This window comes from Apodemus sylvaticus, chromosome 1 (assembly GCF_947179515.1).
Source record: "Apodemus sylvaticus chromosome 1, mApoSyl1.1, whole genome shotgun sequence".
NCBI classification, from domain to species: Eukaryota; Metazoa; Chordata; class Mammalia; order Rodentia; family Muridae; genus Apodemus; species Apodemus sylvaticus.
In genome coordinates this window covers 13789787-13807974 of record NC_067472.1, presented here as the reverse complement: position 1 = coordinate 13807974, position 18188 = coordinate 13789787, and the positions used below count along the sequence as shown (strand labels likewise).

General features: G+C 45.0%; 1 protein-coding gene and 1 long non-coding RNA gene across 2 annotated transcripts; both read left to right on the top strand.

Moving 5' to 3' along the window:
• Window positions 1-2483: 2483 nt before the first annotated feature.
• Gsto1 (glutathione S-transferase omega 1) lies at window positions 2484-11762 on the top strand. Its single transcript, XM_052184104.1, has 6 exons — window positions 2484-2748; window positions 2841-2949; window positions 4687-4909; window positions 6572-6670; window positions 10596-10702; window positions 11327-11762. Exons 1-6 carry the CDS (start codon window positions 2715-2717, stop codon window positions 11478-11480), a joined length of 726 nt encoding a protein of 241 aa, XP_052040064.1. The 5' UTR covers window positions 2484-2714; the 3' UTR covers window positions 11481-11762.
• Window positions 11763-12746: 984 nt separating this feature from the next.
• Window positions 12747-17792, top strand: LOC127686088 (uncharacterized). Its single transcript, XR_007977987.1, has 3 exons — window positions 12747-12976; window positions 17204-17252; window positions 17691-17792. It is a non-coding gene; the product is annotated as an uncharacterized LOC127686088 (long non-coding RNA).
• Window positions 17793-18188: the final 396 nt, after the last annotated feature.

Sequence of the window (18188 nt, the reverse complement as noted above, 5' to 3'; positions counted from 1 at the left end):
TAGTTACGTATATATGTGTATACACACATACATATATGTGTGTGTGTGTGCATGTAATTATATAGTTACATATATATGTGAGTATATTTTTTTTTTTTCACTGACCAGACTCTGGGACTTTCTAGCTTGTTCATTCAACCATTTAGTCAGTATCTTTCCATGGAAATTCTTTGATAAAGTCTGTTTTCCCTGCTATGGGCAGCTACAGAATTAATGAAATAAAACAGAAAAGTTTATGGAACCAAAGCCTCAGGGTAGAGCCCCAACTCTGACCCAAAGAAAGTAGTGAATGTAATTGTAAAAATGTATGAAAAGGTCGCCGGGCTGTGGGGGCGCACGCCTGTAATCCCAGCACTTTGGGAGGCAGAGGCAGGTGGATTTCTGATTCGAGGCCAGCCTGGTCTACAGAGTGAGCTCCAGGACAGCCAGGGCTATACAGAGAAACCCTGTCTCGAAAAAACCAAATCCAAAAAACCAAAAAAAAAAAAAGTATGAAAAGGTTTTAATCAAAATGGCCATTTAAGTGTTTCTTCCTTCAGGGTGCTCACAAGGCTTTAGATTTAAATAGAGCAAGAATTTGGGAGAGTGGTAAGAGGCATGCTCTATTAAACAATGCCAGCCCGGCTGTGGCTTGGTCAGGTTTGGTTGAACAGAGCCTCAGTCTGTTTCTACAAGATGACCTTGAAGAAGTCTTTATCACTTGTGTGGACAATTTGGTTCCCTCAAGATGGTGGTTCTTGTTTGGGAATGATCTTCTCATAAGATGATCTATCTTCCAGGTTCTTTTATTCCAGGAATGCGAGGTGTCTTCCGGTTTATGGGAACTACTGGAGCATTCTCTGATATCTAAAATGAGATGTTATAAAAGCTAATAGATATTTCAGCTATTCGTAACTTATAAAAATAAAAGTTTTTATTAGAACATCATCTGTGAGGCAGTTGATAAGACCTTCAACAACCTGAACTTGATCCTGTCAGTATAGATTATAAATTGGCCAGTATAAAATTACCCATTGCTCTCCTGAAAAGTTACAGGAGGTTGCTGAATCAGGTGGATACACCTGGGCAGTGAAGGTAGGCATTACAGACAGTAAAAAACTATTTCTTGTCAATAGGGTTTTTAATTTTTTCATCTTCTTGCAATATAGTCATTTCTGATTAATCTCTTCAGGCTAATGATTGAAAGTTACAGCTACAAAACATATATATTGTGGCATTTTTACTGTGGCCAATAGAGATATATGTTTAGATGTTTGAGTGCTGCTGTGTTCTCAGCTGCTAGGACTTCGACATGATCTCTACTATAAAGATCGCCAATAATGTAGCACAGTGGTTTTCTGTAACTGTATTTTTTCTTTTTTCTTTTTTTTTTTTAAGATTTATTATTTATTTATTTGTAAGTACACTGTAGCTGTCTTCAGACACAGCGGAAGAGGGCATCAGATCTCATTACAGATGTTTGTGAGCCACCAGGTGGTTGCTGGGAATTGAACTCAGGACCTCTGGAAAAGCAGGCAGCTCTTAACCACTGAGCCATCTCTCCAGCCCTGACGTATATTTTTCTTATTTGAAGAGTTCATGTTTGCCAGTCCATCCAGATGGGAAGCCCCACCTGCTGGGTGCTGCCATTTTCTGGCCAAGATTGTCAGATGTATCAGTCATTTAAGTCTCTTTAGCTCTTTGTTGCATAGTTCTAGTGAGCACAAGGAGAAGCCAGGATCAAAACTGGAGCTGGCTCCAAGGTTGGCTCTGCTGCTCCAGTAACAGAGTTGGAAACAGAAACCCAGGCGTATTCTTTCATAAACAGCATTGGAATTACTAGCACTAGCTATGTGAATCCTGCTGTGCAAACTCTCCTCAGTCCTAATTAAGAAGACAGCAGTTTTTGCATACCCTCTGGCCAGATTTTTTTTTCCTATAGACTTAAAAGACTAAATTCCCTCAGCCCACTGGGCTTAAATCAGCTGTGCTCTTTCTAGGCTTCCAAACACAGGTTTTATGGATGGAATTTTGAAAGGACAATCGAATTCCGAGGCTAATAACATCCAGATGTATGCTCTTTTCTATATGCCGAAATGTGCCTCAGTGGGTGACAGTAGGGGTTGGTGACTAATAGTAAGCTAGTCTTATAGTAAGCTAGCCCTGACAGAAGAAAAGACTGTCTGGGTGGTTAGACCACCTCCAGGGAAATCTTGGGGCAGAGCTAGAGTTGAGAATAGGGCTCAGAGGCTCCTAGCACCAAGGGTCGAACCCGGGGTCGGTACAATTTGGATTACCCAGGCACGCCAGTGGAGTGGGCGTTGGGAGGCATGGAGGTCAGAGGTAGAGTCCTGTGTGAAGGTAGACAGGAGACCTTCTGCCTGGAGGGATGGGGTGGCTCTGAGCATCTCTGCTTTGGGTCGCTCCAGGTGACCATCACGTGACACAAGAAACCACCGGTCCTCTTGTGTGGAGGCGGGGTGTATGTCTCTGGTATTGTTCCTCCTTGCACTACGGCCTCAGCGAACGTGGGAGCCCATCGGTTTCGGTCACACAGCTTTAGGATCGCGGTGGCAAATGTTTTCCCTTTAAGCGTGGGGGCGGCTCCCGGCCAGAAGGCGCGGGCTGGGCGGGGTTGAATTCTGGGACACCGAGCACAACGTGGCCACGTGCTTCCCGAGTCGCCCGCAAAAGGGAGCAGTACCCGTGTGCCTCTCGGCCTGCACAGCGCAGCGATGTCCGGAGCATCAGCCAGGAGCCTGGGGAAGGGTAAGGCTGCCGGTGGCGGAGAGGCTGCGGGGATCCGGGATGTTCCGGATCCCCGTGCGATAGGGGCCGTGACCGCCTTCTCTCTCCTGCAGGAAGCTCACCTCCCGGCCCGGTCCCGGAGGGTCAGATCCGCGTCTACAGCATGAGGTTTTGCCCCTTCGCTCAGAGGACGCTGATGGTCCTGAAGGCCAAGGGAATCCAGTGAGGACCAGGGCGACGATTGGCGGGGCGAGCGGGGCGAGCGGGGCGAGCGGGGCGAGCGGGGCGAGCGGGGCGAGCGGGGCTGGTGACTCTGCTTCATACCCTCAGGGCGTCGGCTTTGTGTTCTAGGGGAAATAGTCTCAGTCTTTTGATGGAGACTTCAGTTGCAAGCTCTTTTCAAGGGGAGATTTGTCACGGACTCCAGGGCTCTAGGGCAGCTTGGTTAAGCAGTACGTGGCTCAAAAAACCCCCTGTTTTCTGGGCGAGGTTAGTGGTTTACACAAGATTGTCGAACACTGGGGCGGCAGTCACAGCTCGGGTCCTGCCTTTCTTGGTGAACTAGAGGCTTGCTTCGCGTTGCACAAAGGTCACCCGCCTAGCAGAGTTCTGAGTCATATGCACGGCCATTTGGGTTGTGAACACAGGGAAGTGTTTGAGTCAAGTCTCTTTGCAGAGCCATTGACCTACCGGTTATCTACAGTTGGCCAGTCTCTTTGGCTTTTCCGATACTATGTTCGTTGTTGGACCATTTTCCTTCCAATGTCTTGGGGGAATTTTTTGAACTATTAGACACCTGCTATTTGGAAGCTCAACCTTAAGAAAACATTCAGACATATAGTTAAAATTTGTAAACGACTTTTAGTCTGTGAGGAGAATTGGCTAGGCAGGCAGTTCTTTTTCCTAAATGTTAAAATGTAACATAAGGAAGTCGTTGAAAATTAACTGTTACTTTGTAACGATTTTAATTTCATTTGGATGGGAGATTTGGTTTTAAACACAAGAAAATATTTTTAGTTTTTTTCCCAAAGCAATTTTTCTGTATTAGTCAGAACTTTCACTATAACAAAGACACTCAAACTGAATTGTAAAAACATACAATGAGAGAGTCCAAGAACACACAGCACTGCTGGATTCAGGGCACAATGCGAGTGCGCGGGCGCGCACGCACACACACACACACACACACACACACACACTTCAGTGTTTGCACTGGCTATTTGTTCTTGAGAAGGAACATGCATTGAAATACATAAACTAAATCTGATCTGTTTTGGGTGAGGGCACAGGAAATCAGACGTGCTGGGATGGCTTACTTTTGAGTGGTCTCTCCTAGTGGACATTGCGCCTAATTTGAGTAATACAGACATCGATTTAAGGATTAGAACATTTTCCTTTCTTACAGTCTCTGCAGGATTCATGGCATACGCAGTTACAATCCTGATTTAGCCTGGCTCCAATGAATTCATTCTTTCTTTTTTATTTTTTTGTATACTTTTTAAAAATTATTTTTATGTGCACGTGTGTGCACATGTGCATGAGTTTATGTGCTTGCAGGGTCCCACAGAACAAAAGAGGGCATTGGATTCCCAGGAACTGGAATTATAGTTGTGATGCGGGTCCTGGGAACTCAACCCAAATCCTCTGCAAAAGCAGCAAGTGCCCTTAACGACTGGGCTGTCTGTCTAGTCTTCTCTTTGTGTGACAAAGATGGATCATGGAGCTGCTAAGTGAAACAAATCAGATAAACAGAAGAGCGAGCATTGGCTCCCCCACCCACACACCCCCGACCCCTGCAGGCGGGCATCTGAACCAGGGCCTTCAACTGCAGGTGCAGTGTGGTCAGAATTCTCCTCCTGGATCCAAGGTGCATTCACTCAGTAGATGGTGGAATCGGTCCACTATAATTCAGGGAGACAGAGACTGCCTTGCTCTCTTCAGTAGCGTTGTGTCTTTCAGGCACGAAATCATCAATATCAACCTGAAGAACAAGCCTGAGTGGTTCTTTAAGAAGAACCCCTCTGGGCTGGTGCCGGTTCTGGAGAACAGTCAGGGTCACTTGGTCACCGAGTCTGTCATCACTTGTGAGTACCTGGATGAGGCATACCCGGAGAAGAAGTTATTTCCAGAAGACCCGTACGAGAAAGCTTGCCAGAAGATGACCTTGGAGTTATTCTCTAAGGTTTGTGTTTCCAGCTTGTTTGAAACAAACAAACAAACAAACAAACAAACAAACAAACCACCCAAACCCTTGTTTTGTTTTAGGCTAACTCAGTGCTGCCTTTGTGATGGGTCAGGGCCTGGGGACCTGATGGAGACTCTACTACATTCACCATGCCCACCACGCTCTGCTCCATGCCCACCACGCTCTGCTCCATGCCCACCACGCTCTGCTCCCTGCCCACCACGCTCTGCTCCATGCCCACCATGCTCTGCTCCATGCCCACCACGCTCTACTCCCTGCCCACCATGCTCTGCTCCCTGCCCACTACGCTCTGCTCCATGCCCACCATGCTCTGCTCCCTGCCCACCATGCTCTGCTCCATGCCCACCATGCTCTGCTCCCTGCCCACCATGCTCTGCTCCATGCCCACCATGCTCTGCTCCATGCCCACCATGCTCTGCTCCATGCCCACCATGCTCTACTCCCTGCCCACCATGCTCTGCTCCATGCCCACCACGCTCTGCTCCATGCCCACCACGCTCTGCTCCCTGCTTGTCTTTGTCAGCCCTCTTGGCTTCTTCTCCTGACCCCACCCCTAATGTTTTAAGTCTGCCCCACATTCTCCTTTTCTTAGCAGGGTTAGGCATTTTTGATAGTTATGCTTGGACCTGCTGCCTTCCTGAAACATGCCCAGACTGTCCAGAACTCCAGCTCTGTTCCCCACGAGCCTCTCCTCATCAAGGCTGTTGGCCCTCTGCCCTCAGCGCTGCCTGCCTTTCTGGCCTCGCTGCCCTAAGAACGTGAGGCCTGAGCTTCCCCGGCTGCTAGCTCGCTGCCTGTGTGTGTGATGAGCTCCGGGCACGTCATACTGTGCACTTTGGGGCAGCTCCCTTGTTTTACTTCTAGTGTGTTAGTTTGCCTGTGGACAGATCTAACATGATGGCCTAGAGAAGGCTCTGACATGTGGTTCCTAGCAGTGTCAAACTCTGTTGTGGCTGTAAGGTGACTAGTGATGGAGAAAGTCATTGATGTTCCACTCTGACCCCGCGTGCACATACATGGATCTGTTGCACCCACATACTCCAGTGCATATAGATCCTCCTCAACACACACACACACACACACACACACACACACACGCTTCAGTGTGGTCAGGGCATGCCCATAATGCCAGTACTCATGTGGTTGAAGCTGGAGGTGATGGTGTCTTTTGTTATAGAGGTGGAGGCAGTGGCTGCAAGATTAAATTCTGGGAGAGGGCAAATATGTCGAGTCATTTCCGCAGGTGGGGCAGTAAAACCTGTTAGGACTTGCTGGCACTGGCAGCAGCTTTTACCTCCTCGGTTAGTCTAGTTCTCAGTGTGATTTTAGAAAATTCCCAGAGTTCCAGGCCCATTTGTTTAATTCTAGGCCACTCAGTGTCCATTTATGAGGTTTCTAGCTCAAACTTGCTAACGTGGGTTCCATTATCTGCAAATTTCAAGATCTGAAGCAGCCCCACATCTTAGTCTACAAAAGAGGTCTGAACTATCAGGCCATGGTTTCTGTAAACAGGGCCACCTGGTCTGCACTTGTCTCTCCACAGCACTCTGGAGGGGTCTACTGTGTTGTTTGTGTGTGTGTTGGCAGGGCAGGGCATTAGTCTCACCCTGATAAACTAAGCACTCACTCTCCCTGCAGGTGCCGCCTTTGGTTGGAAGCTTTATTAGGGCAAAGAGAAAGGAAGACCGTCCAGGCATCAAGGAAGAGCTGAAGAGAGAGCTCACCAAGCTAGAGGAGGTACGCGTTTCTCTTGGCTTCCCCTCGTGCCTTCGCAAGTTCACCCTCCAAATCACCGTCTGACAATTAGAAATAGTATCCCATCAAAAATAAATCACAGCCGTTTTCTGTATGCTATGTTACGCGGGATATAAATCAAGACACCTAAAAGTACCATTATTGACTAGTTTTATTTAGTTTTTTTTGAGACAGGTGTTCTAAGCTAGCCTCAAATCCACTTTTGAGCCCCTACTGGCCTTAAACTCCAGATCCTCCGGCCTCAGCCACGTGAACACTAGTGTTGCTGGCATGCCTGACTACACGTGGCTTATGGGCTTGAAGTACTCAGCACATCAGCATTAAAATAACAATGGAAAATAGCACCTACGTTTCCACAGCACTTGTTCCCATTTTCTATTGTTTTCAGCCTATGTTCATATGCTTAATAATTTAACCTAGTTGTAATCAGACAGTACATGCTATCATATTGTTTTTCCCTGCTGCTGCTGTAATAAAGACTTCCCACTACAAAATCTTCCAGGAAGGCAGATGTGTCTTTCCTTTTGGGGAGACCTGCCTGTCCTTCTTCACAGTCTTGAGCTTCCCACGTAGCCATGGAGAAGCAGAGGTGCTCCCTGCTATGGGGAAGTGTCCTAGCACTCCATCCTAAGCATGGAGTTTGTTCCAGGTTATTTTTTTTCTCACTCCGTTCTTGTTACTAAGTTGCTTTTTTGTTTGTTTGTTTGTTTGTTTGTTTTTTGTTTTTTCGAGACAGGGTTTCTCTGTGTAGCCCTGGCTGTCCTGGAACTCACTCTGTAGACCAGGCTGGCCTTGAACTCAGAAATCCACCTGCCTCTGCCTCCCAGAGTGCTAGGATTACAGGCGTGCACCACCACTGCCCGGCTTAAGTTACTATTTTTAAGATTTTATTTTTATGTGTATGTGAGGGGATGGTGAGGGGGGTGTGGTTCTAGGTGTTGGATCTCTTGGATCTGGAGTTGTAGGCCTTTCTAAGCCACCTCTTGTGCTTGCTGGGAACCAAACCCCAGTTGTCTAGAGAAGCAGTTCATGCCAGTAAACTCTGAGCCGTGCATCTCTCCAGTCTTAATCTGCTAATTCTTACACTGTGAATGCTCAGTGTTCCTGGTGTCTGTTACATTGACGAAAAGTTCACAGAACCAGTTCCCTTTAGCGTGATGCTTGTGGTCTCTAAGTGTCCCTGCCTGCTTACCAGGCCAAGGTCACCTGATATGGCGACCTGAATTAAACCAAGCCAGATGGAGGGTCCAGAGCAAAACTTAAGCTGTGTCAATTTTTATTGGGAGCAATCAGACTTTTTATACCTTTATCAGAAAACAGAATATAATGGCAATTTCCAGGATCAATATAGTTATAGTTGCCAGGATACAGTGACGTTTGCAAGCTATTCAGGGCACGCAAGATCAACGTCTGAGAGCAATTGTCCTGCCAAGCTTCCTTGACTACCAAGGGAACAAACAGAGAACCACAGAGAGGCCTGGACGCTTCACTGCCCGAGGGAGTGCTTAAGTTTCTCAGGAACTGAGAGGCATACGAGCCCCTGAGAAGCCACAGACTCTAGCCTGAAAATCCTGTGACTCACGCCAGGCCAACTTTATGATTCCCTGAAGTGGTTTTACAGATAGATTTTTCTGGTACTGAACTGTCTCAGTGTCACCGGGATGGCAGCTTGGTCTCAGTGGACTTTCACGGGTATTATAGACTTAATAAAGGATTTCTCTTTATGTGCTCATGGGGTTGACCCATAATTTAGCATTCTGATATCTTTATTTGGGTCTGGTATCATGAATTTCCTAATCCCCTAAAATAACTTCCCTTTAATGGGACGTTTTGATTTGTGCCTACAGTAGCGTATATAGTTGTTTCTTTACTGGTAATTTTTTGTGAGTTATATATTTGTTCTTAAATCAGATTTGCTAATTTCTGCTTTTCTGTGGACAGTCTGGAAGCTGGAATTGGATTCTTATTTTAGCAGAGAGAAGATAATCAGAAAAACATGAACAATCCATCCACAGTGCATAATATTATACGGATCTCCAGGGAAACCCAGAAGCTGTTTGTAATGGGAAAGTTGGTTTGATTCTGGTCTTTTAAAATCTTTGACTGTGACATAAGTAGATAATGAATTTTAGTCATATGTGCCCTATCTCCTTCAGGTTTAATTAACCTACAGGTTTAATTGACCTAATAATACTCCTGGTTTCCTTCTTCAGTGAAACCTTCTATCAATTCAGCTCACGTTTCAGAAACCTCCCATTTGGGCCTTAGGGTTGTTTGAATAATTGTCACCCATTTAATCATCAATGCTGTCTGCTCCTAGGATGTTTTAACTATATTTTCAACTAAAAACCTCACGCAGAGAAGCATTCCGTTCGTGAAAGTACAACTTAACAGCTTTTTAAAAAAACTAACACATCAAGTACCAAGCGTCTGTATTAAGAGCCAAGTGCTAAGTTTCGGTTGTTTTCTACTTTATGTAAGTGTTGACTTTGTGATGTGCAGGCTTTAATGGCTTCTCGCACTCTACTTGAGGGGTATAAAATTCATTTACACTATGTGTTGTTCTTTCCTGTTTGCAGTCCAGGATTCTAAGGTTTGATTGTATCAAAACGTCTTTACTATACTCTGGACAGGTAGCGTGCTCACAGTTGAGCTATTCCATCAGTTTGGGGATCTCTGACCACCAGGCTATCAGCAGAGTAACAAGTTGCATGAGGCAAGAAGGAAATCTGGTTCAACAGGACTCTGGTGTGGTGGGTTCAGACACCTAGAATCAGACACTGGGCAGCTTGTTGTAGGCATTTTTAAGCACACTGCAATCCTCTGTGCACAGAGTCATAATTACAGTAAAACTCCTCTCAAAGTACACGTCCGTGAAGATGGGCTCTGGAGATAGGCTATATGTATTATCTTAAAGGCCTGGGGAGGATCTGGTGTGGTTTTGGTCATACAGATAGATAGAGGTCATCTGGGTTATCAGCCACCTCGGTCCTGGTTGTGGGAGTGTGGAGGAGTCCTGGGCCATGCAGATAACACAAAGGTCATCTGGACTATTAGCTACCCCCAGGCCTGGCCGTGGGAGCTTTGGGGGAGCCGGGTATGGCTTACCCCATCAGAGGACACGGGGGAGGGGGGGCAGAGGGGGTAACCTAGGCTACTTCCACTCCCAGCCTTCTGGGCAGAACAGGTTATACATCTTTTCCTTTGAAAAGACAACCCCGAGTGTATACATTCCTGGTATCCTACTGCTGTCTGTGAGCATCAGGACCTTTGTACTCCCAGCGTATCTGTATATTAGAGCAGTTTCAACCTGTGGGTTGTGACCCCTTTGGGGGTCAAATGACCCTTTTACAGATGTCACCTAAGACCATTGGAAAACAAATATTTACATTATGATTCATAATAATAACAAAGTTACAGTTGTGAAGTAGAAATGAAAATAACTTTGGTTGGGGTCACCACAACATCAGGAATTGTATTAAAGGGTCGCAGCGTTAGAAGTTTGAGAATCACTGGTATACTATCTATCTGATTTCTAATTAGAATTGCTGGGCTATGGAGGGTTTTAAATCATATTAAAACCCAACTTATCAGGATAAAAACCCTATATCAGGATAAAAGGAGACTTAGACATTCTCTAACTCACCTGTGTTGTTTTTAGTGATTTTTTTTGTTTTGTTTTGTTTTTTTTTTTTTTTTTTTTGTTTTTTCTTGAGACAGGGTTTCACTGTATAGCCCAGACTGTCCTGGAACTTACTCTGTAGACCAGGCTGGCCTCGAACTCAGAAATCCACCTGCCTCTGCCTCCCAGAGTGCTGGGATTACAGGCATGCGCCACCACCGCCCGGCTATGATGTTTTTTTCTATCTGCACAAATACACGTATTTTTCCTTTCTTTAACATTCAGGCTATGGCTAATAAGAAGACAACCTTCTTTGGTGGGAATTCTCTCTCCATGATTGATTATCTTATCTGGCCTTGGTTTCAACGCCTGGAAGCATTGGAGCTCAATGAGTAAGACATTTGAATCTTTTGCGCATAATTTAGGATGAGAATTAGGGAGGAGAAGCCATCTGTCTATGACATCAGTGTCTTAAAATTTACCCTCTGCTGGCTAAAGATCCACACGGGTGTAGATAGTTTTAGTTAGATGTACCCACTCTGAGTATAAATTTAATTAACCAAATAATGTTCTTGATTTCCCTCTTTGTTGAAGCCTTTCTTATTTCCCGCCTACTTGTAAGAGCTCCGCACTGCTTTTTGAACTCATGCTTTGAGTTTGCAGTTGGCCACCCTGGCTTACTTCTATGTCCTCGGAATTGTGGCGATCTGGGGCTACTTCTGTTCACGTTTCCTATAGAAAAATGGGCATTTAAGGCTGTTGTCTGCCAGTCTCTCAGTTTGAAGTTCTACCGACTGATTGACCACCCTAAGACTCCTCTTCTGAGAAACAAAGACCCCAGTGTGGCTCCAAGCTAAAACCTTTTAGTGTGTACGGCTTGCATTTTAAAGAGCTGTGTTTAAAGACACATTTCAAGAGCTTAGGGTGTTGGACTGTGGTGGTAGGTGAGACTATGGGGTGTGAGGGATGCAGGTCTGGCCCCTTTGGCTCACAGCTCTCGTCTTGTCTTCCCACAGGTGCGTAGCCCACACTCCAAAACTCCAGCTCTGGATGGCCGCCATGCAGAAAGACCCCGTAGTGTCGTCCCACTTCATTGATACCAAGACCTACGGGGATTTCTTAAGTCTCTACCTACAGGACAGCCCCGAGGCCTGTGATTGTGGGCTCTGAAGGGCAAGAGCCCTCAGCCAGTGTTTTCCTTCACTGGTTGAATAACGTGCTTTTATTTTACCCAATATTCTCACTGGCTCATTTCTCATAATTTGACCTTATGGCCTAAACTGGGTTTCCTCTGGGGGCTCCGCTACTGCATTTCTGTTTCAGAACAGTCTGTTCTAATGGCCCTAACAGTCCCCACTAACACCCCTGAAACCATCACCTCTGGTTTGATCCAGACTTCTAGATTTGGATTTCAAGAAAAATGTCAAGTTTTTGATTTCTCGTCTCTGGAAACTGTGGATTCCACGTTCATTCCATCATTAACTGTCTTATTCCTCTTGTGAGCATGGAAGGCTGAGTCCAAGCCACCTCAAGTCAACATGACTGGGTAGACTCTTGCTTGAGCTCTCTCTACCTCTTTCCCCCCCCCCGCCCCCCCCTCGTGTGTGTGTGTGTGTGTGTGTGTGTGTGTGTACACGCGCACAGGCGTGCAGATAGAAGAGCATAAAGGATGCTTTGGAGTTGGTGATACTGGCAAAGGCTGTGGGGTGATGGGAAACGAATCTCCCCCTGGAAGAGCAGCAAACAACCACCAAACGATCTCACTAGCCCCTACTTCTAGCCCTTTCAAAGCCTTCCAAATAAGACAGATATAGTTCTGTCTTCTATAGGTGTGTCATATGCAATACCGTTAAGATCACATCAGCCACTTCAGTATCTAAGACTGAATAAGTAATGGATGAAATCTCCATCGGGAAAGGTTAATCTTAATACTTCTATCACTTCCATATGAGGAGGTAGTCTGGGACCCTCACTCCATTCTAGGGATGCTGCAGCTGGTCCAGAGGTTAAGTGAGGCCTAAAGATGTTGGCTGAGGATCTGGAAAACATATCCCAGAGGACAATGCCCTTACAAATGCGGTTTTCTGTATTTGTGTTCCGGCTTGCCTGCGAAAATCTGGGGGTGATTCGTTAAGCGCGCATAACAATCAGGCAAAGTTGAGAGCCGCATTTAGGGTTTAACTTCACGGTGATGTGGGAGCCAGGGACTGGCTGACTTCACAAACGGGACATCTAGCGTCCCGCTCCGAGCGGAGCCATCTGTGCCCCCGACCACCGGCCCCTGGGCAGGCCCTGGCGGCTCCTCGCGGATTTCCAGTAGGATGTGAAACCAGTGGCCGAGAGGAAACCGCCGGCTACCGACTTCCTCTTTCGGTAGCCATAGACTTCCGGCCTGCCCCTCGTTTCTTTAGCTGTTGCAACACGGTCGCCTATTGGCTCGGCCTTCCAAACGAGCCAGGTATTGGCTGGAGCGCAGGGCTCAGCGGCCAATTGCAGGGTAGGACCGTGCGACAAGGGGCGGGCCCGCCTCCGCGTCTGCTGCCCGGTGACCCAACTCCGGGTTGGAGCCGTAGCCACCGAAGGTTGCTCTGAAATGCGCTTTCTGCCACCGCCACTGGGTGGTTCGCTCTCACCTGCGCTGTATCGGAAGGGAAGAGGATTTTGAGGTCAATTCTGAACTTTGGGGACTTCTTAAAGTTGGGCTTTTCAGACTAGGATTGACAACTTTGAGTTTTGCACTTTCATTTTAAAAGAAAAACCCTAGTGTTTAATCATAGCTAATGTTTCTTTTTGAAAATTTCCACTAAAAAAGTGTAAAGGAGCTTAGAGTATAGCACTAGGGTAAAGAAATCATAAGAAAGAAAGAATATTCTATAGCCTTAGCTTATTGAATGTTCTTTGAGCCAGAAACCTGTAATTAAAATTAATTTTCTGGTTTGGATGAAGGCAGGCAGGCAGAGTTCCACAGATATGGAGTTCGTACCTTAGTTGATGACACAGGCAGGCAGGAAAATTTCATTTCTGGGACTGCCTGTCTTTTGAAGGCTACAAAAACCATCCCTTCTACGTTCAAATAACAACAGCAATCAAATGCAATAAGAGCTAATGTTAGTACTTGCTTGATGACAAACACATGCTACGTCTTAGATGTTTGCCATACCGATCCAAATAACACTTCCCTAAACCACATGGTCCTCTTACATTACAGATTAGAATGCCAGTGTGTTAGAAAATTGGGGCCTTGGAGGTTTTTATTATTTGCCCAAAGTAATCCATCTATTAAAAGGTGAAGTGATTCAAATGTAGCCTATGTTTGTTGTAAAAAGACAGTTCTCTAGATAAAGTTACGATTTATAAAATTCCTTAAATTTAGAGATTAAGCCGGGCGGTGGTGGCACACTCCTTTAATTCCAGCACTTGGGAGGCAGAGGCAGGCAGATTTCTGAGTTCGAAGCCAGCTTAGTTTACAGAGTGAGTTCCAGGACAGCCAGGGCCATACAGAGAAACCCTGTCTCGAAAAACCAAAAAAATAAATAAAATAAAAAGAGATTAAGGCAAGACAGAATAATATGATCTGTTATCAATGGATTCCACATCATTCCAATTCAACTAGCTTAGAATAGAAAAGAAAATTACGTCTGTACTGAATATGTTCAGATTTCGCATGTCAGTGCCCCATAAGCAATACAATGTAACAAAGTTTACTTGTGTTGGCTATTACAGGTCATCTAGAAGTGGTTTGATGTATATGAGAGGGTATGGGCAGATTGTTTGCAATCACATGGAATTATACACATGAATGTGGTGTCCAAAGAAGGTCCTGGAAATAATTCTGGGCGCGTTCGGGTCACATCTCTATGATGGATTCTTTTCAGCGGATGTTGATGCTTTTGCATGAGTTTACAAACTTGGATGTCAGACTCTTGAAATTCTGCTTTTGACTATTCAAATATTATTAAGATGTATAAATGTGTCACATGTTACAAAGATACAGGAATAAGGAATCAAGTCCTTTAAAAGAAGGTCTGCTTTGACCCAGTTTTCCACAAGTGGAAGGGAAGGACCTTCTGTGGTAACTTAAGTAATCTCCTGTCATCTGTCCCAACGTTAACGCCACTGGGGCACGAGCTTGCCTGTGATCACTCGCTCCTTGCAAACTCTGAATAACGGCAGATATGCGAGTAGAGCCCTTTCCCTCATCTGGCCCACGGAGTTCAGTGAACAATTAATGGAACACCCAGTAATGTAGTCTTTCATGTCACGTGGGCTTTCAAAGACATGAATATAATAATAATCTAGTTTCTGCTAATATTAGAGACTTGTGATAAAAAACGTTTTTGTTTTTGCTTTTTTTAAAAAAAACCCTCAAACTTGGCATAATTTAATTCCAGCACTGGGGAGGTAGAGGCAGGTGGATCTCTTAAGTTTGAGATCAGTCTGGTCTACAGAGTGAGCTCCAGGACAGAGTAACATAGTAAGACCCTGTCTCAAAAACAGAAAAAGGAAAAAAAAAAAAAAAAAAGAAAAGGAGACATTTCTTCAAAACCAAAAAGTGAAGAAATTATTTCCATTCCATAAATTCATTATAATTATAAAATAATTAATCACCATGACCAGAGGAGATCCCTCTATTCTCAGAAGAGCAGCTCTGGGACTGGGGAGACGGCTTAGTAGATAAAGTACTTGCTGAGCAAACACAGGAACCTGACTTCCGTCCCCAGACTCACAAATCCATGTGTGGTGGCCCATGCTGGTAATTCCAGTGCCGAGGAGGCTGAGGTGGGTCTCTGGGGCTTTCAGGCCAGCTCAACTAGATCAGCAAGTTCCAGGTAAAAAGATGAGACCTCATCTCAAAAAATCTCTGGCCTCTGCAATCCATGCTCTCTCTCTCTCTCTCTCTCTCTCTCTCTCTCTCACACACACACACACACACACATACCCGTGTATGCATGCATATATATGTATATAAATATACATGTATATATATATATGCATCTTCACATACAGAGACAAAATGGATATGATTATATTTCAGATGTCTGAAAACTTATTTCTATTAGATTTCTGTGACCTTATTAAATATTTTTGTGCTTGACTTGGTCAATATAACAGAGATGCAAACACGAAATTGCATAGATGGAACATTTGCAAAAAAAAAAAAAAAAACCAAAAAAAAAAACCCATTTAGGAGTTACCTGCTGAAATTTTAAGAGGAAGCAGAGAACAAACTTAAAGGTCATGATTAAAATTCTTCTGGGAAAACTGTTGTGATCTTTGGCAAGATTAAAAATCACATTACTGAGATGTAGCCTGCAGCCTTCCGCATGCTCAGCCAGCGTTAAACTGCTAACGGGTGAAATAAGTGTGGGGAGTTGGATTCTTATTCTCATATGCCCGACAAAGCTGAATTGCAATGCGTGTCTTCTTTATGGGTGCAAAACAGGAAGGCATTGTGCTATTAAAATGCCTTCTTATTCATTAGTATTTTTCTTTAATTTTGAGGTTCACTGAGATTTCACCCCATACTCAAAACTATCGTGACCATACCAGTTTGGTTGTCATCTTAAACAAGGAAGATGGAGGTCTTCCTTGGAAGACTGACCATTTTGCCCAAGGGCCAAAGACACGCTTCACAGCCCATCTGGTTCCACGGCCCATTATGAGAATCCTGACGTTATACCACCTCCTGTAGGTGGAGAATACTTTCTACCTTTGTCCTAACTACTCCAAGTAGACTTGTATCTCAAAACGTGACCTCCTATATAAGGACAGACTTTTTATCTTGAAACAATGGTCACTCTGTAGCCTGGCCTCAAATTTGTGGTCCCCTCGCCTCAGACTCTGAGTTCTAGGATCATAACGTGTACCATAACAGCTTGCTCAGGCAAACATTTTATAAATGACGTTCCCAGCTCTCTGATTTCGTTTCCTTTAAAAGGAGTGAATTATGAGGGGTAAAACTGCAACTGTTTCCCCTTCAGGTATAATAGAACCTCTCAGTGTGCAAATGGAATTCCCATCCTGACTGCTGCTCTCTCAGCCACTGCAACGTAAACTATGAATGGCCAAATTAAAACCACTGGGCTAACTCAGGCCACCAACTGGATTTTATGCAGCTCAAAGTGCTAAGAAACTATTGTTTTAAGTAGCTGAAAAATACCAACATACAAATCGTGGCATGTGATGTGGAGCTCAAGTTGACCAGTAGTGATTGGTTTGTGAACTGTGGACCTGGAGTGATGTGTCAGTGTATGTTCATCTATTGGAACAAAGGTGCTATTCTGAAGAGTTGGGAGACTGTGTGTGGAGATAGGGAGAATATGAGGTACCTCTGCATGTTCTGCTGTATATTGTTGTGAACCTAAAGTATCTCTAAAATTAGAGGCTATTGAATATATTGTATATATGTGTACATATTGCATATTATGTATGTCTATGTATGTGTATATATACATGCACATATACTTATATATAGATACATATACCATATACACACACATATATAGTTTAGTTCCATTAGTTCACACCTGTACTTTTTCATTCACATATTGCATTTGGCTGTTTTTACATTATGAGAGTTGAGCGGCTGAGACCCGAGAAGCCTTCAGTGTTTACACTGTGGGGAGACGTTTCCTGGCTGTTCGTTGCATTGCATCTGGTACTGACTAAGCTACCAGATGAGAGCGCCGTTTCCAGCGTGAAACTTCCAGAATCCTTCTCCTCCCTTACTTTTAGTAGTTGTGAGACATTTAATAAGTGCTCGGTCCTGTTAGCCCGTTTATTCTTTCCATTGGGGTAATCCGTCCTGTGGTAGGTACAGGCCGGTTTCAGGGTAAATGGGACTAGTGAAGCACCAGCAGGTCAGTAATGATTCATTTTGATTTTCCCTTTAGAACCTGGATGTGTTCTCCTCGGTGGTTTTCTGCTTTATTTATGTGAAAGGTGAATAAAAAACAAGAAATGGAAAGGAGGGCGTAGCTGCTCCCAAGGTGGAGGGTTTTGTTATAGGTATAAGGGAGAGTGCAGGCACAGTCGGAGGCTGGGGACTTGTGGGAGTGTCCTGAGCAGACAAAGAGTTGGGCCCTGGGAGGAGAGTGGGGAGGAAGAGGGGGGAACCAGGTGCAAGAGGGTCAGACCGGTAACCAGGCTGGTGTAGCCAAAATGGCTAGGTCACATACAGAAAGCAGCTGGGGGAGGGGCAGCCCAGCACGGTACCTGGGCTGGAGAAGCTCAGGGTAGGGGGCGGGTGTGCCAGCCACAGGCACCCCAGCTGTTTGTCCTGGGTTCGAGACCTAACTGAAGGTACTTTTGTCTTCTCAGAAGCTGTCTGCTTACCCCACCTTACCTAACAGGGCATGGTTCTTGTGTTCCCTGTTTCAGTTTTTACCATCAGGCCTGTCCGTTAGTTCCAGGGGAGCAGTTGCCTGTCAGACCAGCATCAGCCACGGTGGAAACTGAGAAGGTCCCCCCTCAGCACAGCAAGGCAAGAATCCATCAACACCAGGTTTCTGGAGATTCCCATGCACTTCCAGGCGTTGATTCAAACATTCCTACTATTTCCTAATTCACATAGAGTAACTGTTGATGATGCGTTGCTATTTTAGCCTAACTCCCCCGGATCGTGAAGTTCTAGACTAAAACTGTAGTTGAATGATTGTTCTGACTATTTCAAAAGATTTCATATTCTGTACAAAAAATATTATTAGCCAAACATTCTGGAGGGGTGAGCATTCCAAAGGCCCAGAGTGGTCCATCTTATGAGACACATGATAAGGCTTTGTTATTTTAGTAAAAAAAAATTTTGGTTCCACAATGAGGCTGCCAATGTGTGCTCTATTTTTCTGGACATAAACTCTCCACTGTTGCAGCCCAGACAAT